The sequence below is a fragment of the Meriones unguiculatus genome, chromosome 11, assembly GCF_030254825.1.
Source record: "Meriones unguiculatus strain TT.TT164.6M chromosome 11, Bangor_MerUng_6.1, whole genome shotgun sequence".
In the NCBI taxonomy this organism is placed as follows: domain Eukaryota; kingdom Metazoa; phylum Chordata; class Mammalia; order Rodentia; family Muridae; genus Meriones; species Meriones unguiculatus.
Genome location: NC_083359.1, coordinates 24,989,394 through 25,011,982, shown reverse-complemented (window position 1 = coordinate 25,011,982; position 22,589 = coordinate 24,989,394). Strand labels below are relative to the sequence as shown.

Genomic DNA, 22,589 nt, shown 5'->3' with positions numbered 1-22,589 from the left:
TAATAGCCATCTTGGCCAGCACAGACTCAAGACAGTGGTTAAGAGAAGCTGTGTCTTTGTCAACCAGGGCAAACTCCTTATTGGATCTCAGGTTCAACCTACTGTGTTGCCATCACCCACTCTATGAGCAGTGGGAACTGTGGGGTGAAGGTCTCTGAAACCTGGTACCCAGGCTCAGTTTAGCAGTACAGATGCTTGGTTGAACCCTAAGCCCATAACCCCCGCACTGAACTCATGGTCCCCATTAATTTTTTTCTCTCCTTGTCAAACTGGTTTCTCCTCCTCTCTTCTCTGTGGTTGTTTATTTCTAGCTAACTTCATTAAGTTCCAGGTAGATGACTATTTATACCAGTGTCCATATTCAGTGAATTCCATATTTATATGTATGGATACTGTGTCTGCCTTTACATACATTCATGGACATTGGTGGTGGTAATGATGATGGTGATGATGAAGAAGATGAAGCTAATATTTTCTGAGTGCTTATTTCATAAGAGGTATAATGTGAAATGCTTTACATGAATTGTAGTTTTTGTCATAGCATCCCTACTAAGAACATACAAGTATCAATTATTCCCATTTCCAGGACTTGAGGAAGTGAGCTTAGAGCAATGAAGGCATTCACTCAAAATTACACTCCCATCAAGTGGAGGTTCAAGTCACACACTGTGACTTGGATATTATCTGATGCTTTGGGACAACAAAGAATGCATCCAGAGTCTGTCAAATAAATACTGGGTGAGGCAACAGGCTATCTGTAAATATTCAAGATCCATAGTGATAACCTAGGAGTAAGTGATAGAATCGCAGGATAACTTAGAAAGGCTTCCCGAAGAGACTTGATGCATGAGGTTGCAACCCAACCCAAGTTCATGACACAGGAGTACTGCCCTGGAAGGAAAGAGCACTGTTACAGAAGGTGGGCTAATCTCTGAGTACTTTCAAATGGTAGGAAAATTTGGAAATGTAGCAAATGTAGTTTGGACCAATTCTCCAGAAGAAAGCCCTTTTTTACACTGCAGTGGAGTAGAGCCACCCTCAGACATCCAGAGAATTCTGTTAAAGAAGCCGCAGAGGACCTTTGAAAGGCTCTGTCCTGCAGGCTATCAAAGCAGACGCTGAGACTTATGGCCAACTGTTGGGCAGAGTGCATGGAATCTTATGTAAGAAGTGGGAAATAGTAAGATCTGAAGAGGACAGGAACCCCACAAGGAGAGCAACAGAACCAGAAAATTTGAACACAGGGGTCTTCCCAGAGACTCATACTCCAACCAAGTACCAGGCATGGAGATAACCTAGAACCCCTGCATAGATGTAGCCCATGGCAGTTTAGTGTCCAAGTGGGTTCCATAATAATGGGAAGAGGGATTGTCTCTGACATAATCTGGTTGGCCTGCTCTTTGATCATCTCCCCCTGAGGGGGGAACAGCTTTACCAGGCCACAGAAGATGACAATGCAGCCACTCCTGATGTGATCTGATAGACTAAGATCAGAAGGAAAGAGAGGAGGACCTCCCCTATCAGTGGATTTGGGGAGGGGCATGCGTGAAGAAGGGGGGGGAGAGTGGGACCTGGAAAGGAGGAGGGAGGGGCTTATGGGGGGATACAAAGTGAATAAAGTGTAATTAATAAAATAAAATAAAATAAAAACAAAGAAAAAAAAGTCACACTGAGGATCCCAAATCTTAAAATCTAAAGAATGTGTGTGTGTGTGTGTGTGTGTGTGTGTGTGTGTGTATACATGCATGGATGTATGCATGAGTGTTGCTGATATTGACTATAAAGAGTCCTTACAAACAATCAACATTTTCAATTTCTGTAGCACAGAAATTGAGACTCTGGTCTCATGTGCTTGCTTTTTACATCCCTGTTGTCCATGAGAAAAACTGAGAAAGTGTCTTTTTGGCACGGACAATACTGATCCGTTCTTTGCATACCAGTAGTACCGAAAGGCCAAGTTCCAGAAAGTTCTGATGAATGCAGTCTTCATGGCCTATGAGGCAGCTCTCATCAGGTGCCTTGCTGTGGCTTCTCTTTTGTCTTTTTGGTATGTTTTCCTGTCTTCACACAGCCAAGCCACTACATGTCTCCTCAGAAGAGCAATCAGGGGCTCATGTAGGTGACCGAGACGAACATAAGAAAGGTTGTTGATCTCCTGACATATAAAGACATTCTGTCAAGCAGACTTAGCCTCATGGCGGCTAGGCTTCTGGTGTGCAAACAGAGACTTCTTAATTATACAGGTCATGTCAATTAGTGTGACCTGAGTGTTCTCAAAAAAATTAATCACTTTCTGAAAAGCTTAGGAGTATGGCATGAGCCTCATAGAAAACCTGGTACAAGCCAGCTTTTTGTCTTTTTTAAAATATCTATATATCTATATATCTATATATTTTTAAATCCCTAGGCTGTGGTTAAGGTAGCATACTTACTTAAGTACAACGGTGGATACCAGCTTCATTTAGTTGTGGTGGGCATCGGGAACAGGTAAAGGAAGGGGGGGCAAATTGGGTCTAGACACAGCCCACGATGCAGGGAGCAGTTCAGTGTAACTAAAAGAGCCCATTTCTCTATCTTGACAGTAAAAAGATGCTAATGTTACTGGACCATGTTAAAGCCATGTCAGGGTCTGGCTTTTAACTGACAGGAGCCAGACAATTCAAGGTTAAGATTTAAATCTTTAGCCACTTTTTTTTTCTTGTTGGGACTGGCAGATGAGAGCGATGAAGGAGGAGCAGGAATTGGGCTCAAGTTGTCATCCTGGTAGAAACTGTAAGACCCGGAGACTGCAATAACATATAAATTTCCAAATTCATCTTCTCCCTTCAGCAAAGTTTTTTTTTGATGGGCTATAACTCTGCATCTGTATAAAAATGCTAGGTCTATGACAACAGTATATATGAATATAGATGTAAGATATATTCTCTTATTCATGTGTGCAAGCGCTCAGCAGTATTTATTAGAGTGCTAGGTGGTAAGTCTATAGTGACAAATGCAAAAGATAGAGTCTTTGCTGTAATGAAACTGATATTTTGGTTGGGAATTATTTTAGGGCAAGAGTAGCTCCTGTAACTTATAGACCAAAGAATATCTAATGGCTTACATGTAACAGCTACATGCTGGTGTTCATACATGTTGAAGAATAATTTTTTTTTCTCTTGAAATGAGCTGGGAACCTGGAAACTCTTGATTTTATGTCTTTCTAATTCCTTAGAGTCTTCTTGTCTTCATGGAGCCAGAAGAAGGGTGGAGGATGCCTTAACAGTAGCTCATAATATCTTCAGGTTCCTGGCTTAGAAATAGCCCATGTCAAATCTGCCCATTTTCTGTTGGGAGTAGCCAGTCACATGGCCATTGAAGCCACAGGGAGGTTTGCCAGTACCTGGTGATATAGCCCAGGAAAGAGAGAAAATGAATGTATAAGGAATGAGTTTCCATTAGCTGTCACAGTGAAGATATGTAAAGAATGATAGTTGTAAATAACTGGTAATTGGTGGTTATTGCAATAAAAATGAATCAGGTTATTATAAGAGAGAGGAAAAAAACCAACAGGGTTGGAGATGGCATCCTATCTTAAAGCATGTGATCAGGGATGGTGGCGTTTAAGTCCAGAGCTTAACCTCAGAAGTACAGTCAGTCCTTTATATCAGTGGATTCTCCTGCTGTAGTTTCAATTACCTGCAGAAGGAAAAATACTTGAAGAACCCTGAATCTGTGCTTACTACGTAAAAAATTCTTTTGGTCATTATTCCCCAAATACACAGCATGACATATCGTTCAGTTTTCCATATTCTAAGTACAGATCATATAAGGCTAATGCAAAAGAACGCCATTTACAAAGATCTTAACATCCGTGTGTGTGTGTGTGTGTGTGTGTGTGTGTGTGTGTGAGAGAGAGAGAGATAGACAACTCTCCACAGATACTAGGAGATGACGATGTTACATCATTCCTGGGAAAGCCAGACAAGGTCCTTGAGCAGAGCAAACAACAAGAACAAACTCATTTTATCATGTCTAAACACTCTTCCCTCACTTAGTCATTTGGATAGGGGATAAAAGAAATCATTAGGTTACTTATTCCAAATTTCTAAGAAAAAAGTTTTTTTTTTCCTTAGAAAATGATGACATGGTTATGACATGAAAGTGTAAGTTTTTAAAGTGAATCATAAAAAAATCGGAGAATTTTGTAATTTACTTTAAAAAAATCATGGTCTCCATAAATCAATTTATTATATTCTGTGATTATAGTGTTCTTAAGATACATACCCAATGTCTATGATGAAACAGAGTGCTTAAAAGTCACTTATTCAAAGAAGGAAGAATTCTCCTCTCTTTCATTCTCCCCACCCTCTACTCTCTCTCTCCTTGACACACAACACTTCTTGCAATTAAATTCTTTCCCAACAGAATTCTGGGAGCTCGAGCTACCTTTCTTCTACCTTATACAGAATAATTTCAAGATGTGCCCTGCTGATTAATTATACTGAAAGCAACTCTAACGATAGCTTCCAAAAACAGGATTAATTCACGGAACATGGTCAAACCTGGTCTATGAAATCATCAGAGCTTACTGGGCCAATCAGCATCTTGACATACGCCTTGCTCCGAGCCTTTGGCAGACAGTATGCATCTCTGAGAAGGGATTCTTGGGGATGTGATTTGATGAGAGGTAGATGTGCACTTAGCAGAAGTATCTCCACATTAAGTATGGCTGCCTTAGAAGAAATTGTAAAAGGCAAACAGAGGTAGTTGTGAAGTGTTTGGATTTGACCAGTGACTGCCTATGGCTGTTATTCTGGGAATGCATATAGCTAGGGAGACTGACCGACCACAGCTATTTTATTTTTTAACATGTAATTTTAATTATCAGGCTCTTGCTTTACTTAAGATATAGCACTGAGTATCACACACAGATAATCATACTTGGATCTCTATCACTCTTGCTCTTGATCACTTTGCACTATTCTAGTATGTTGGCCTTCTCTTCTTTCATTTGTCTTCCTTGAGTACAGAAGAATTATTCCAGGCTCAGGATCTTGCTAGAACTCACTGCTAGAACTCCCTGGGAAATTCTGCTGCCGTTGCACTGATTAGCTAGATACTCACTACTCAGACCAGATAATATGTCCCTCCCTCAGAGAGACATTTGTTAATAACAATCAAAAATAGTTCTTATTAGGTATGACTCCCCTTTCATTTTTCCTTAAATTTATTAATTTTAAAATTTGTTTATTGCTTACCTAATTGATTCCTTAACTTTTCTTATGTTAGGAACTAAACTCCAAGAACTAAAGTAATAGCAACTAAGATTTTTGCTAGGAAATTACTCTGCCTTTTGCTGGTTGCTACTTCTCTGGCATATACAACAATGCCTGATGTTCTGCATGCACAGGGTAGACTCACAGCTCATGCCTATGGTTGGCATGTCTGTGGCTACAGACTCATAAGTGATGGGCTTGGGAATCCATTAGGGACCGACTGGTCCTGGAATCCTAGCTATTGGGCAGAGTTTCTTTGCTTGTGCCTCATTTCTACACAGACATGCCATGTTCAAGTCTGCAGAGGGCACATGACCTTTCTCTCTGTTTACCTCACCGAGTGAGCACAGAGTACCAGTGAAGTGGGAGATGTACCATCAGCGGTCATCAGAGACATCTACACCCACTGTATGAGGAATGAGGTTTAGCACATTCACAGCTCAGGATCTAGGAAAGACAGCAGCTGATCCGGTTTCCACAGGTCTCCATCTCCTGTACAGACGGGAGGTATATGCTCCTATTGTCCTCTTCAGAGAGAATATAACTTTGCCCTGAGCCTCCGGTATACACTTAATTCAGTTAGATGCTCCCCGTCTCCAGCAGTTCCACTCTGTTACATCCTGGAGGTTCACACGTCCTCCATAATTTTTAATGACTTATTTGGGATCTTTCAACCAGACAGAAGCTAGCAATCAGGCACATTTCTGAGAATATCTCATTCCTTATCAGTCAAGGATATTTTAAAGGACGAAGTTAATGAAGACCTAACTGCTGCAGACCATTTTAATGTAAATAATACTTAAGCTGTCAACAGGCACCTCAAGACCATCCATTTGGATTGGAAGAAATCAGCAGGAATGGCAGGGTAGACTCAAGGCAGGACAAGACACTATTGCGAGTGAGAACCCACCAAAAAGCTGGGAGCTTTGCTTTAGGCTCACCTATGCTCTTAATTTGTCCTGTGGCTTTGAGGACACTTAAAAATAGTCCATCCTTAGTTTTCTAAAATGTAAAACGAAGTGTTGCCCAAATTTGCAGTGTTGTAACTACTTAGGATTTGTTACCAGTTTGTTTGTTATTTTTTGTTTTTAATAGGAATGTTTCTGATGCCATTACTTTTCAGTCTGATGGTGTTTCTAGAGAAAGAATCACACTCTCTACTTCAAAATGATTCAAATGTAAAACTGCCAGTTCAGAGTTCATGCTCATAGCCATGACATAAGCAGCATTTTCCGATGATGTTACAAAATAGTTGTATGCAGACTTATTCTAAGTTATTATTTTATTTATAATTCTTGTGGGGATGGGGATGTGGACATGAGTGAATGCAGGTGTCTGTGGAGGCTACAGGCATCAGATTCCCCTGGAGCTGCAGCTGCAAGCAGTTGTGGGTGCTGGGAGCCAAACTTGGGTCCTCTGCAAGATCAGTACATGATCTTAACATCTGAACCCTCTCTCTTTTGCCTCAGTGCAGGCTTGTTTTGGGTGCACTTGCTTTCTGAAATGTTCTCTTTACTGTGCTTGAGAACTCTTCGTTGGAAGCCACTAGTTTGTTGAGTCATATAATCCCACTGTTTGCCAAACCTGCTCAGAAGTGGTTTCAGCATTGCTTTGAAGACCATTCAGACTATTTTGTACAATAATTTGAGGTTTGAAAAAGAAATAAACTCCATGGAAGTTCTTATATGTAACCATAATGTCATTCCCTTGGTCTCTCTATAGTATGATACATTTGTTTTAAAGTGCCAATGGCAATTAATCAATAACTAAAGCCCATGGTTACAGTAGGCTTCTCCTTGCATTGTATGTTCTAGAAATTGGGACAAACACAGTAAGGCTGTGTACCCAGCATTACACTATTATACAAAAGAGTCTCATTGCCGTAAAATTCTGTCCTCTACTGATTTTTGCCCCCCCCCAGTCCTGACAAGCACTTTTTTTTCTGTCTTCATAGCTCTGCTTTTTGCAGAATGTCATTTAGCTAGAATCATACAGTGCATAGCCTCTTCAGATTGGCTTTTCTCCCCCATTTAGTAATATGCATTTAAGATTCCTCCATGCCTTTTTGTGGTTTGACAGCTCATTTCTTTTTATCACTAAATGATATGTCATTGTATGGATTACTAGTTTGTTTATCCATTCACCCTTTGAAGGACATCTTGGTTGCTGATGTCTTAGATTTGGCTGAAAATTTTTCAATGTAATTGCAGAGGCGCACACAATCGGTGTAAGTAGCATTGAGGGATTCTTGTGTGTTTTTTGGCCAAGCTCCTTCAAGGTTTGCAACATCATAGAACAAAATTGCAGGCAGGGTAGGGACCTTGACAGTCCCTGCCCCCCGTCTTACTCAAATTTCCCTGAATGTGCTTCTACCCATTTGTGTGGGAACAGTTTTCAGTTTCTATAGAATTTCATTGCAAGTATATAGGTTTGTGTTTCTACTTCCTCAGGCAACATATTGTGTGTCTCCACCACCAAACGTTGTGGTGTCTCCCCTTGTCTGACTCTCACATTCCTTCTGGGTCCTTAACTTTCCATCCTTGGGAAGTTACTGGTCACACTGAATGAGGGTCCACCTCCAATGGCCTCCTTTAATGTCATAAAAGCCCCATTTGGAATTTCCATCATTCCGAAGCACTGGGGACTAGGGAGGCAACGTGTAAATTTGGTGGTGTTGATGTGGAGAACTTGAGCACCTCTTGGAACTGGCTACTGTTTTCCTTCTGCAACATTCTTTGGAGAGTAAACCAGCCACGTCAGTGGGTTGTGTGCTCTGGTGTCGTAGTCCATGAGATGTTGCTCCCTTGCTTTCTCGTTCATGTGCTTCAAGTCACTCTTGTTTTTCAGTACCTTGGGCTGTGGGGGAGATGGCTCAGAGGTCAAAGCATTTGCCCAGCAAGCCACAGGTTGGGAGTTTGTATCTCCAGAATCTCATGTAAATGTAGGGTGGTAGGCACGATGGCCTACCTAGAAGGCCAACTGCAGAAAGCAGAGACAGGTTGGATTCCCAGAGCAAGCTGGTTGGTAAGATTAACTATATCTGTGAGCTCTGGGCTTGATTGAGACACCCTGCCTGTCAATCAGTGGAAGAGCTAATGATGAGTCCCACTGTCAATCTCAGTCTTCCACATGCACCAGAATACCCACTGAAACAAAAGCATGCCTGCTCGTACATTCACGCCACACACACTTGTGAAAAGTGGGGAAAAAAAGAAAGAAAAAGAAAAGAAATACCTGGCTATTAGGGCCCTTGTATTAATGCAAATTAAGTAAATTAATAAATAAATAAAAATAACAGAACGAGCTGAAACCCTAGGGAAAGAAGCCACGAACTAAACCAACTTGTGCTAAGTATTCTCTTCTCTGGAGTTGTCATGTGCAACTTACGATTGTAGCTTTGAAAACCAAGTTTGTTTTCAAAATTAATTCACGAGAACAACTAACTTATTAAGAAGAAAACATGTATTTGCCAAAGATTATAAATTTAAATATTGACAGTGCTTTGACACCATGTGTTTCCTCTGGTTTTATATCAGCTTGAGAAATGCACAGAAATAGGAATTTTGAGTCCTTGCATTAGTCTTATTCCCTTTTCCATGCAGGCTGCTACTTTTGTTACTGTGATCTTCCACTCACCATTGAAGTTAGCAGCTTGTATCTTTTTTCTGAAAATCTGCTCATGAGACAGAGGTTATGCTTCAAGAATCTTAGATGATATAGTTAGGACACACAAGGTCTCTTGTGTTGACAGGGAGCGAAGGACAGCCTGAGAAATGACGGAGAGGACAAACTAGCCAATGCGGAACTTTCTAGAGATCCTTCCCAGAGAGAGACCTTGGGAAAATCAGATGACTTGGGATTTCAGACTGTTTTCCAAGCAGTGAGGTTTAGCTTAGTGTCAAACTCAGACTGTAGCAGGCCAAAGTGGAGATGCTTTCTAGGAAGTAAAATTATTCAATCCAGTAGGAGGATGGTTTGCTGGAGTTCCCAATTGTGTCAACTCATGTTGAGTGGGTTTTTAAAACTGGGAGGTCCAGGGGCTCCCTCTGTCCTCTTCTTTAAAATACCAGTTTCTCTTGGATGCTTTTAATGAGTCAGGCACAGGATCACTGTGCCAGGTCTGATTTATCAGCCCATCACTGTTTGGAACTCTTTGGTCTTACCCACAGAGTAAGAAAGCCCCTTCTGCTGATGCTCATCCAGTGCTCACTGAGGACCAGGAACCTGGCTTGACACTTGGATAAACTTAGCTTCACAGAATTAGTCTTAAGAATCAGAGACTGTTCTAAACATCACTGGAGTGTCAGGGACTCTGGGATACAGAAAAAGAAGGTCCACCTTCAGCGGATGGCCAAAGCTATATCAGAGAGGGGAGATAGGTACTTTGTGTGTAATCGTTTCCAACTGTGAAGAGAGGGAGAGAGTAATACCAACCACATCTAGGGTTTCAAGACCCAGGAAAAAAATGCACAAGTTTCTGATAACAAATCAAAAAACTAAAACCATAGTGTAATTTCTCAAGAAAGCCACAGGTACTGGCAGACCTACCCCTCTTTCTCGTTCTCCTTATAGCCTCATACCAAATGGCCTCACTTGGAGGGCAAGGGCCCAAACAGAAGCCACCAGACCAGGCAGCATAGAATCAGCATGCCTGAAGGAAGATATTGTTATGAAAAGCAACGTCCCTGCACATATTTTATTTTAAAAGTCTAATGATTAAAAATATACAAATATATATCCCTAAACCTGTATTTATTTCTGTAGATACAACTCAGCCTACAGTTTGTCTTTATGAATAAATAAATTGTCACAAATGATTTCAGAGCTATTTCAGGGGAATGCCACCCAGTAGAACACTCTGGAGGGCTTAAAATGCTGTATTTGTCTTGCCTAGTCCAGTGGCTACCAGTATTTGACGTATGGCTACTTTGTATCAGGAAGGGAATGTCATATTTATTGTAAGGTTTAATAGTCAAACCTTTGGACAGTGAAATAAAAGAAACGGGGTGGCTTGGTTCCAACACACACAGTAAAATTGTAGGAACCAACATTCTCATGTTGATGTCCTCCTTTTTCTCTGGGCAGCAGGGTGAAAGGAGGAATAAAAAGGAAGGGGTTGTTGAGTTCAATGAGAAAAAAATTTTCTATGATTTTTTTCTTTCCTAAGTTCAAGGTGTGTTTTGTTGACAAAACTTGAATGGGCTGAAGACTTATCAAGTCTGTCTGTCCCTCTCCCTGCCTCTACCTGCCAGCAACCTACTGATTCTGGGTTAGACTACAGAGGCTCTTCGCCCACCTACCTTGGGTCTATGTTTCAAGTTATCTCAGAATTAAATTCCCAGCCCCTCTTTTTCATCTCACAGGTTACTGTGAGTTAATTTTAGACAAGAATTTATTTTAATCTTTCCCAATCACTTCCAGATTGGAATGGGGAAATTATTTTGGGCTTGGGAAGTTGTACCATGAGTTTTTGAGGGACATGTCTGCTAGTCAGTTCCTAGAATAAACGGCATAGGCATCCTTGTCCAGTTACAGCTGTGCTTACTGTCGAGTGGTCCTATCACACAGATGGCTCTGTGGTCGTTCCTTACCAAGAAAAGGGAATAATTTTCTTTCTTTCTTTCTTAACAGGTTTTGGGGAGGGTTTTTTTTTTTTTTTTTTTTTTTTTGTCGTTTTATTTAATGTCAGCAGTTAGATGACGGCGTTTTAAATAGAGACCAGATATTTTAAGTCTTGCTGTTTGTAGCATTGGTGTCTTACAGGTGCTTGGTAGTCTGCCATTACTTTCTCTTCTCTGAAGACAGACGTAACCACTTTCCATTTCCTGGCACTGGAAACAGACACTGTTTGGGATTTCCTTTTATAGCTTGTTCAGCTAACGACTCCAGTGACCACTCAATTGTGGTCGTGTAGTAAATCAACATTTCTTTGAAAGACCCAGCTGTTATGTAATTTCCAGTGTCTCACAAAGCCATCTCCCTAACCAAAAAGCGCCCCTGTTGCTCTAATGATACCGTCACTGTATGTGGTAGTTTTTGAAAATAAATAGGCCGTTTTCTCCACTTCTCCCCTCACTTTCTCCTTTGAAATTAACTCGGAATTGATGAGGGACAAACACTGGCGTCAGTCCCTGTCACACCTGGTCAGCTGGTGATGAATATACAGAGAGCACTCTGCCAGCCACTGCATCAATCTCTGGTGTCCCCGTGTGAGTGACTTGCTCTAGATGGAATTTGGACTGACTGAAGAGAACACACTGGGTCCTCAGTAGCTTCTGAGCTGTCCAGTGTGCATTTTAACAAGGTATTAAAATCACCCCTGTGAGCCACGTGTCCGTAGTCTGTAGTTTATGGCCACCTCTCAGGGAAAAGGCACGACTTATTTTGCCAGGGTGCTCGCTTTTGGATGAAAATGAGGGACAGTGGGATGCTAACCATTCAAGGTAGGGAGCGCTTTGTCATTCAGGGTTGAAAACTGACAGTTCTGTACCAGCCTGTGTCCTCTCTATCAGCCAACTCAGAGAAAAGGCTGCCACAGAAGCTAAGGCCACAGTGTGTACCAAGTTTTGGAAAGCCGGTTACCTCTTCAGAGGCTAATGCCTCTCAAACCCGAGAACAATTAAATTGAGAGTCTTCCCAAGCAACTGGGGAGTTGAGCAAAATAAATCAGAACTCTTCCAGATTTTGCTCAGGAGGCTGGCCTCATTATAAGAGCAGATCTATTAGCCCTCTTGCCATTGTCTTTCATTTCTCAAGTGAGGTGATTCTAATTAAATTAATCTGCATGTCAATCTATTGGTGATCAATCAAAGAGCCTGAGGTTTCCCCTATGCTGCTGGGTGCTTGTGGCTGACAGGGGCTGATAATGGAGGAAGAAATAAGCTGGCGGGCAAAGTTAATTAGTCAACATAATAGGTGGATTAAACAGGAGCTGGCTGATTGCTGTTTCTCGTGTCAAAGCCTGAGTTGCGAGCCAAAGCTGCGATTACAGACAATTATTATATTTGGTTGTAAGAGGTCACATGAATAAACATATCTCTGTGGGGTTCAGTTTTAATCCCCCTCCCCTTTTTAATATAAGGAGATATGTAGGTCAATTCTGTTCATTGTTTTAGTCAAAGTTCTCTGAGGCACTTTTCCTCAACCCTGTGGCAAGCTGGGCTGAGTCAGCCTTCTATGTGGCCTGGGCATCTTGAGTTGACATTGGGTCAGTTCTATGTTTCTCCTTTGCTTTCTTCTTTGAAATAGATCTAAGACCCCTAATTAGAAAGGTTTTTGGGGTGGGTGGGGTGGGGTTGGGGGTGACATGGTGATAATGGCTCTGAGGGAGGTTTGGATTTGATTCACTAAACTAACACAGGACAAAAGAGTAAAACGTGTAAGAAACTTCAATGAGACCCCCGGGAGAGGAAACACAGCAGATCTCAGCTTCCACTCCAACCCCTCTCGTTTTCATTTCCCTATCTTCTTAACCCTGACACAGTAGGGAGGAGATATTTTAAAGATTTAAAAGACTTTTATTTGCATGATCTACTGTGATATCTACCTCCGTGTCTAAACTGAAGGGTAATTTAGGTGAAACACAGCCACCCTTGTGTAAAAAAATATATATATATAAAACTGTGCTAATAAAGACCGCCTTGTAAAAATTATGGTTAACAGGGTACCTTTAGCTGTATAACTATAAACTGTGCAATTTTACTTAAAGCGGCATCAAAAGCGTTCCATGCCGAAGACCCACTCATCAATAGTGCCTCTTGTTAGACGTGTACAACATAAGCACCAGTTATTATGTGAAATAGCTGTGCAATTTTCTTCAGCTCCCAGCTGTTATTTATTTAACTGGAGCTTATTTCCCACCATGCTTTTATATGAAAATGTTCATTCATTTTCCTTTCCTGTCTCCAGGTCGTGGTGTCTACCACCGTCAACGTGGATGGCCATGTCCTGGCAGTCTCTGATAACATGTTTGTCCACAATAACTCCAAGCATGGGCGGAGGGCTAGGAGGCTTGACCCCTCGGAAGGTACGCCCTCTTATCTGGAACATGGTAGGCGAATCATTTTCATTGGTTGGCATTGCTACTTGTAACTGTGACTTTGTGTGATTTCTTCCTTCCACTGTACCACATTTCCGATTGTTACAAATGTTGAGTGTCCTATTGAAAACTACTGATGCTCTTTGCACTTTGACCTTGCAAAATAAGAAGCTGAGGATTTAAAGGCAGGAGTGTATCTTTTAAGCACAGTATTTTGGTTGCATGCCTGACTGTCTAGCTTGGAAGGCTGGTATCTCTTTCTTTCAGTTTGAGAGGAAAGAGAGAGAGAGAATCTTGGATCATGGCTTTGTTTTGAGCTCAATTGACTACAAAATGAGTACATACATAGGTAAATAGGAAAAAAAAAACATGTAAACCTCTCAATGCATATTTATGATGACCTGTTGATTTTGTTTGAAGATCAGGTTTAGAGTCAAGGGTAGATATTCATTCTGGCTATGGTACTCAGGCCAAATGTCCTTCCTATACCTTTAAATCCCTATGCCAACAATTCCCTCTTCATCATGATGTGACATAGGCTGTTTGTTGGGTAGATTTTGGTCATGGAGAAATCGCTACCATGGAGGATTGTGGGGAATCAGTGGTACCTGTAAGAAGACCAGAGGAAAGAGACAAAAATCAGTTTCAAGGAAAGGGAATGTTACTCGGAGGAAATCTGGGTTAGCTTAGGTGTGCATCTAAATAGCTCATTTGAGAGTGAAATTCGTCTTTCCACCCACCCAAGATTCCACTGCACCCCAGCCATCATACTCACTCTCTGCTCTCCTCAAATGAATCTCAACTTGTTTCTCATCCTCTATCATTCCTCCTTAGCTAGGCCAGCAGGATTCTTTTGAGAACACTACCGTACAAATTATCATCGGGTAGCCTGACTTTTACTGTGGCCCACGAGCTATCCATGACATAATTCATAAGGTAGAAAACCCCTTCCCTGCCAGCATCCCAATTTAATAACACCCCTGTCATCATTTTTTTGCCAGTTTTTTTCCACCTGTGCTTGAGGAATGCACAAACAGTGCATTTTATTAATTAGCCGGATGTCATATCCTCAGAAGGTATTTTCGCCCACACCCAGTTTTACAGTCTTTCAAAAGTAAACCATCATCATCCAAAAGCTGAGGCTTTATGTTTCATTAGTGCCGAGATGGATGGATATTACTTTTTGCAGGAGGCCGTTTGAAACACCTGCTCATGATTACATCCCCAGCTCCATTTCTGTACTTAAAATTATTCTGATCCTTGCTTTACTGTAATGGTGTCTTCTTAATACCCTTGGAGTCATGGAAGGCAACGTATGGCTAAAGGTGCTTAGGTGAGAGAAAGAAGGAAACTTGATAAGTGATCAACAGGCACAGTTTCGAGAGCATGGGTCGGGGATCACGGTTGTTGCTTTGACTCTGGCTGGCTGATTGCAATGGGAGCTGCCTGATCTGGAGACATACTTCCACCATCAGCTGGGCATCTGTAGTTCATAGTTTCTGAGGAAGCTCTAAGCACAGCTCCCATGCCTAGGTTCTATGTCTAGTTCCGATGCTAGCTCCCATTTCCACCCTTAGGTAATGAGGAGAAGGCTCTCAGGACAGCTCAGTCAATAAAGCTTTTACTCTAGAGAACCTGCTTTCAACCTTCAGAACCCACATCAAAAAGCCAAGTCTGGTAACATGCTTATGATCACATCACTGGGGAAGCAGAGGCAGGCAGATCTCGGGGATCCCATGTACAGTCAGCCTAGTCTACTTGGTGAGTTTCAGGCTGAGAGAGAGAGGCCTTTTCTTAAAAGCAAGAGGGATGGCACCTGAGAAACAATGCCTAAGATTGTCTTCCGGCTTTCGAACACACAAACACACTCACTCACACACACACACACACACACACACATACTCACACAAACTCACACACTCACAAACAAGTACACCAGTACAGGTGGGAACACGTATATGCAAATCAACACCAGTGAAAATAAAATTTCAAAGAAAATGGAATAAGATCGTGATACCATATTACTTATCCCTGCAACAAAGATCAAAGCAACCAGTTAGGAAGGATGCTTCCAGGGGCTGGAGGTCAGTGACACTGTTTTGTAAGGTGATACAAAGAACAAAGTCTTGAAGTAGGCACCAGCAATCCCAAATTCTATTCTTCGTCTTACTCTGGCCTCTGTCCAACCCTGGACAAGTCAATTTAGCCATGTTCTTCTTGATAAAATGAAGGTGATTATCTGTTGGAGATTAAAACAACAGTTTTTTTTTTTTTTTTTTTTTTTGCTTTGAGTTGGGGAAGGAGATGTGGATCAGGGAAGTGAGCTGGGTGAAGGTCGTAAAGACTGGCCAGTGCTGCCCTAGAACTCAGTACCTCAAACAGGCATCACGGGGACATATGTTCCAGTTTGGTAAGAATGAGAACTCTTCTACTTTAAAGCTCCTAGTAACTAATTATTATCATTTAATAACTGAAAATTAGTATTTAAACACAGAAGGGAGGAAAGGAAGAGGAAGGAATACTGCGGAAGCCTTTGAGGTCTTTGATCAGAACATATCCAGGCATCTTCTCCACTCAAACATTTCTTCTGTGAGGATACCTATCAGTGCACCAGCCTGGAACACCGTCTTATCCTCAGATTGAAGGAAAATGCTTTCTTCTGCTTTGTTTACCAATCTCACAAGAATCTTGTTCAAAATGGTGGCATTTCACTGCATGCCAATTTGTACGTTTCACCAGAGAAGTCACTGCACCCTGTGTCCTTCCCATTCATCCAACCCTTACTTCATGCCTTACAGTAGAATGCAAGGGTAGACACATTCAGGTCCTGAGTAGATGCCAGTGCAGTAATGTAGGAATCTGATCTTCCACAAAGTGAATTAGGTAGCCATACATAACCTCCCACTCATTTAGACGCTTCAAAGACAGGCATAAATATCTACTCTACCAAGGGTGACTATCGAACTCTCTTGTTTGTAATATGTGGGTATAGATCTTCATGCTAACTCATGTTGGTTTGGGGAGTAATATTTCTGTCTTTCCATTGAAAAAATACCATCTAAAATGCCTTGTTTAAGGATCAGACACCTCCCTTCTGTCTCTCCACTCCCTCCCTACTTCTCACAGCTTGTCTTCACCTCTTGGGACCTGTAGAGTCTTCACCCACACCCACTCTTGGCCTTTTTCCCACCTCATTTACAGGTAGCCTGGATTATTTTGATCAACACCGTACATCTCTATTTATATCCTGCTTGTCAGACCCTGGGAGGAAAGTCCCTTTTGTGGCTGATCTTTCTGCATTTCTAGAAAAGAAATCATGGTTTATGTCCACACGCAGCCTTCCCAGCATGTCCCATGCACTCGGAGCTCCTAGGCTCAGATTAATGCCTCTGGATTTCAAATATGAGTGACTACAAAGGCAGATTTATTTCTTAGAATTGTGCAGGATCCAAAGAGACTGGAACTTGGAACACTGTAGCTCATGGTAATCACCCTCTCCCTCCCATTTTCCTCTCCATTCATAAATACTAAGATTTTCTATGGCTGGATATTTATGGGTACATTTATTGAGCTTTCTTCTTTAAGAAATGGCTTTATGGAAGATGTACAGTTCTTGGGGGAAGGCAGCCTCCCACGTAACTGCTCTCAGCATTCTAATTTCTATGAAAGTGTAGGTTCAGGACCAAGGGACCTGAAAGGTGGCCACCCGTGGTAATGAGAAACACTGGTATGTGTGTGTCCACCTCATCTTCCAGTCTAGTCACTCAGGCAGATTTGTGGGGACTGTGCAGAAGGGTGCTTGAAAGGGCTTCAGGAATGCTGTTATTGTCACTGTGGTTCATCTCAAGTTTCAGGTTCTATTTACTTGAATTTAAGGCCAATTGTGGCATCAGTTTCTCTATTTCTTTCCCCCCGTGACAAAATGCTGTGTCCTCACAATGCTAGAGTGCAGGGACCCTGTCAGCTTGCATGCGCTAACACTTTATTATCTAATGATCTAATATGCAACAAGGCAGAGTGCCTGTGCTCATCATCCTGACACAGAATGCCGAGAGAAGTGACTAAATTACTTTATGTACCATTAGCGCTAGCAGCTGTGGTGAACTCACCGGCAGCATTTATGCAAATGCCTGTGAATACACTCTAGTGGCTTTGTCAGGGAGCTGTCTGACAAGAAGTTTAAATGCTCATTTTTTAGAATATATATATATATATGTGTGTGAATATACATATATATATGTATATATATATACATATATAGGACATGCATATGTTTTTCCTCGCTTTTTTGTCCCTTTCATTTTGGAGACTTTTATGTCTTGTGTCCCATATGACAACTGAGAAAAGCAGAGAACAGAGAACTCCCATCTATAGGGTCTTTTCCAGGAGTGGGGTCATCTATTCTAGTAGTATTCTTTACATATTGGGCTTTAACCAACCAACCAACAAACAACCCATTTCTTATGAGTTTGTGCAACCTCTATATGTATTTTTGAGGAAAAACAGTAAAGATATTAATTGAGTTTTTCATAAAAGAACTTCTTAATAGTCGTGAGTTCTGACTTAAGGTCCTACATTACTTTGTGGCTCAAGTAGAGATTAAAAACAACAACAACAAAAAACTACTTTAAAAAATTATGAATTTTTATTTTATGAATTTTTATTTTATTTAGTGTGAAGGTCTCAGATCCTTTGGAACTGGAGTTACAGACAGTTGTAAGCTGCCATGTGGGTGCTGGGAATTGAACCCTGGTCCTTCAGAAGAGCAGACAGTGCTCTTAACCACTGAGCCACCTCTCCAGCTCCCAAAACCTACCTTTTAAGAATGGAAAATGATGACTATTCAGCTTTTGTGAGCATCAGATATGAGTGAATTAAATTTCCCTTCAAAGTAGTTACAAAGATATGAAATGTGAACATGCCAGGATCCCAAAATAAAATAAAATAAAATAAAACAAAAGCAGGCTTTGGTTAAACTACAGACATTTTGGAGAATAAAAAATGGTGATAGGTCATCGGGCCACATCTCCAATTGTAATTACAGTTTTACGAGGAATAAAAGTAGGTGTGTGCTAGCACCAGTCAGCTCTGACCTTTTGGTACCCTCTTCCTGGCAATATGGTGTTAGTCTTGGTCCTTAGCACATGGCCTTCTTAAAGCCTTTAGCTTCAGGCTGGGTTGTATTTGCTTCTGTTGCTTGCCCCAATGTATTCAGCCTCATTGACTTCCCTCTGCCCCACTGCATTTAGATTTATTGTGGACATGTGGAGAAAGAGGATTTGAGTTTAGAGAATTACCCCAGATTAAGACAAATCTGTGTGATAGAGCCCTGGGGGAAGGGTGCGTAGGAGAATTCAGGTGCCCCCAAAAAGCATTTGGAAAGATCCAGTTGTCTGGCTGGGGGTCTGGAGTTTAGTCCTGCCTTAGGCTTTAACTAGTTGTGTGATTTTGGGTAGGTCTTTTTGCTTATGTGGACTTCAGTTGCATATGTGCCCAAGAGGGCTTGTTTGGACCATTTCTAGACTCTTCTGGTACTCTGAACTGCATCTACGGACACAGGCCTTCCTCTAAATGGGGGCTCGAAGAATCCAGGCTTTTTACAAGGAGCCCTGTTCTCTGGATCTGTAGCCAATGAATAAGGTATCTGCGAAGTGGATTTCAAATCATTTCCTTACTCTAAACATCTACGAGGTGAAGAAAGTAGCACTTACACTACAGAGAGTAGCATTAGGTAGGCGTGGCCCCTATCCTGATGGAGTTTATTATATAAATGGAAAGTAGAAACAGTAAACAAAGTCAGCAATCTTAAAGTTACAGCAGAGCATAGTAAAATAGATAGAGGAATTGTCAAGGGTCAGGGAAACCTTGAAGGATTTCTCATTTACATACAAACTTGAGAGATTTTTACAAGGAAAACAAACGAACAGTGGGTGCAAACATGTTTGGCTCAGGTGACTTGGAGAAATCAGAGATTGGGAAGGCAGCTGCTCCTAGGCAAGGGGGCAAGGCTGGGCTAGAGGGATGAGGGAGGGTGTCAGGGCAGCAAGAGGCCCACAGAGCCCTAAGCTGGCCGGTCAAGCTTTGGCCTCCCTGGGTAATTATGAGATGGTATGGAGGGCCAACAGGCTTTGAATAACTCAGTGTCAATTGTGTGGTCTCTTCCTGTCTCATGAAATCCTGGGAGAAGATGGTGTGGAGTTGCTTCTAAGTTCGCTCTTCCCTGCTGGGCTTTGGAAGCTCACCAGGGAGTTGGCTGCACCTTGGAACTGTCTCCCTGATGATGTCTCAATCCATCAGGAGTGTTGAGTGTTTGATACAGACAGCCCAGCATTTTGAGAGTTCTTTTTCCAGATGCTTTTATTTTATTGAATTTACTTTCTCGGAAGTTGTGTAGAAAGAATTTTCCCATTGACTTTGTCATGAGGGTGGAGGACATTGCCTTTAGAAGGAAGGCCTTTGACATTTTTGACCTACAAGATATATGGCTTATCCCACCCTCCACAAAGAAACCTAAGTCATCAAGTCAGTAAAAATAAATTAAGACAATTGAGAAAAATATTAAGTAAGCTACTTATTAAAAAATCACAAGACTAAGTAGAAGTGGACCTGAGGTTTGATTCTATGTCTTCCTAATGATATGAAACAGAACAATGAGTGTGCATTGAGCCCCTTTATTCAATCACATAGCGCTCTAGGCATCCACCACACAGAAAGGAAACCAGGCCTAAGGAGAAAGACATCTGCTCAGAGTTACATAGAAGTTAGCTTGTATGTCTAGGGTCCAATTCCACAAAACCCTGACCCTACTCTTTGGGAGTACGCTCTGCACTTATGTTAAATTACTTTCATCTCCTGTCCTACATACAATTTTAAGGCACTTGTGTTGGTATTTTAAATTTTCAAAAGTTAGCCCAGAGCTTGTATTTCTTACAGACACACACACACACACACACACACACTCCCTTATAGTTCATTTTCCTTCACAGCTCCCTTTTCCTATGGCTAGAACCCATTCTGCTAGTCCACCTTTAAAACTGTTGATTTTGTTTGATTACTGGTATAGTTTATATGTGTTTTTTTTTTGTGTGTGTGTGTGTGTAAGCATGCATGTGCATACAGTACATGTGTGTAGGTCCCCAGGATGCCCAGAAGAGGACATCAAAATCCTTGGAACGGGGGTTATAGGTAGTAGTGAGCCTTATGACTGAGTTCTGGGGACCAAACTGGAGTCCACTAAAAGAGCTTGTACATTCTCCTAACTACAGAGCCACTCCTCCCTTCCCTTGATGTGTTTTCCATAAGACTGGCAAGATCACAAGGAAGTTGGTAATATCTTATTCAGCTGCAGAGATGTTCTGATTCATCTCTCTCTAGATCATTTATGGATCCTATGGACTCTCTGACATATATAAGGGGGAGAGAGGGGATCATAGGAAAACCATGAGAGCATTAGGAAGACAACAACTGTAGGATTAGGAAACTCCAGGCTGGGAACAATATGGGAAACTGAAGGGCTCAAAGCCTTCTTATAAAAACTTCTCGGCTAACTGGTCAACTGTGGGAAATTTCCAGCATTTATTATTTTGTTGGCTCTAATAAATGAGTCAGTCACACTTACTTTAATAAGCTCACTATAGTGTTTTAATTTGGAGGTGGTGGTGGGGAGTCTGTTTTTGTTTTGGCTAGAAATGAGAAAACTTTTTGAAGCTTTTTTGTTGTCGTTGTTCTGTATTTGATCAATCATGCACCATAATTCCAATTGTATTCATTTGTATAGTTCATTGTTCCAAACCAGGACCCTCCTTTGTTCTTGCTTTTTATAGGAGACTCCCTCACACGAGGAGAATTCAAAAGGATTCATGCCGTGGCAATATGCAAATAAACACTTCCATGTTCTGTTCCGGAGCCCCCTTTTATAATGTGATATATAGGAGCAGTGGTCAGTAGTTAGGTTTGAAGTAAAGACTCATTTTATTTCAATTGTGTGTTTTCTAATGCATGTGTATCTGTATATGAGCACGTGTTCATGAGTTTGGGTGCCTGAAGAGGCCAGAGCTTCTGGCTTCTCAGGAGCTGTAGTTATAGGAAACTGTGAGTTGCCTAATGTCGGTGCTGAGAGCTGAGTTCGGGTCCTTTTCAAGAGCTGTATTTGCTTTAAACCACTGGATCATTTCTTCAACCTCTAATTTTTCTCTTTATCTTTCCAGTTATAGTTAGAGAAATATGTTAAGATGAAACTCTCTAATGCTCTCATGCGTGGCTTTGAGGGTGAACTTAGATTGATTTCTCTGGGTCTTTGTCCCCTCACATTGAAGTGGAGGTTCGGCAGAGCCCTTCAAGTTTGATGATCTTGTGAGAACATTTCTTACTTCTTGAGGAACTACACACATAGCTTTTGGGGGTGGCTACCCAAATGCTAAGGTGACCATACTTCTGCAGAGTTAGACCCACAGGCTAGCTGGCACAGCTGAAATGGCAAGCTTCGGGTTCAGTGAGAGACACTATCTCAAGAGAATAAGGCAGAAGGTGATGGGGGAAAATACACAATGTCCTCCTTGGGCATTCCTAGGCATATAGATAGTCATGCATACCTGAACTGAACGCACACGAACATATATACCAAGGTCTCATTATATAGCTGAGGCTGGCTCGAAATTCATAATTCTTTTGCCTCTATCCCTGAGTTCTAGGGTTATAGGTATGTATCAGCATGTGTGTCTTAAAATATTTTAAAATAGCTATATATTTACCTTAATCTGTAAGGAAAAAAAAATCACTACTACTGCTTCAAAATTATGATCTCATAGACATAATTGTTTAGGATAAGACCAAACTTAGAGAAAAATGTTAGATTATCTAAATAAAATAAGTAAATAATTGCCTACATGGTACTGGAATGTAGCAAAATTATGACTTAAATTTAAAGCATGCTGTTAGAAAGGCTTTACAGATTGAAAAATAATAATGACTCATTCAATTTACTAGGATATATGTAAGACCCTGGGAAATATTCATTTTTGTTTTTTCCCAATGGACACTTCTTTTGTTTTTTGTTTGCTTTTTTTTTTTTTTTTGCTTGTTTATTAAAAAAGAAGCCTTTTAGGTTCATTTTACCATTAAGGTAGAATTTCTGTTCCAAAGAGATTTTAAAAATCAAAACCTCTCCTAAGCTATTAACTGCATTGTTATTTTTAAACAAACCATATCTAGATGTCAGAAAGCAGAAAGAGGACTTGAATCAAGAGCAAGCCTTGGCCAGGATCTGCCCAGGCAGCACATTATGATAATGCACA

At 41.2% G+C, this 22,589-nt stretch overlaps 1 protein-coding gene across 6 annotated transcripts in view; it reads left to right on the top strand.

Moving 5' to 3' along the window:
* Positions 1-22,589, top strand: part of Ebf1 (EBF transcription factor 1) — a 394,413-nt gene that overhangs the window by 256,000 nt on the left and 115,824 nt on the right. For 4 of the 6 annotated variants that reach the window (XM_060363815.1, XM_021636691.2, XM_021636692.2 and 1 more), the window contains exon 8: positions 13,167-13,308. In XM_060363815.1, the coding sequence (XP_060219798.1) occupies positions 13,167-13,308 (142 nt within the window). The remainder of the gene's footprint in view (positions 1-13,166; positions 13,309-22,589) is intronic. The other 2 variants (XM_060363813.1, XM_060363812.1) reach the window with 1 other exon arrangement.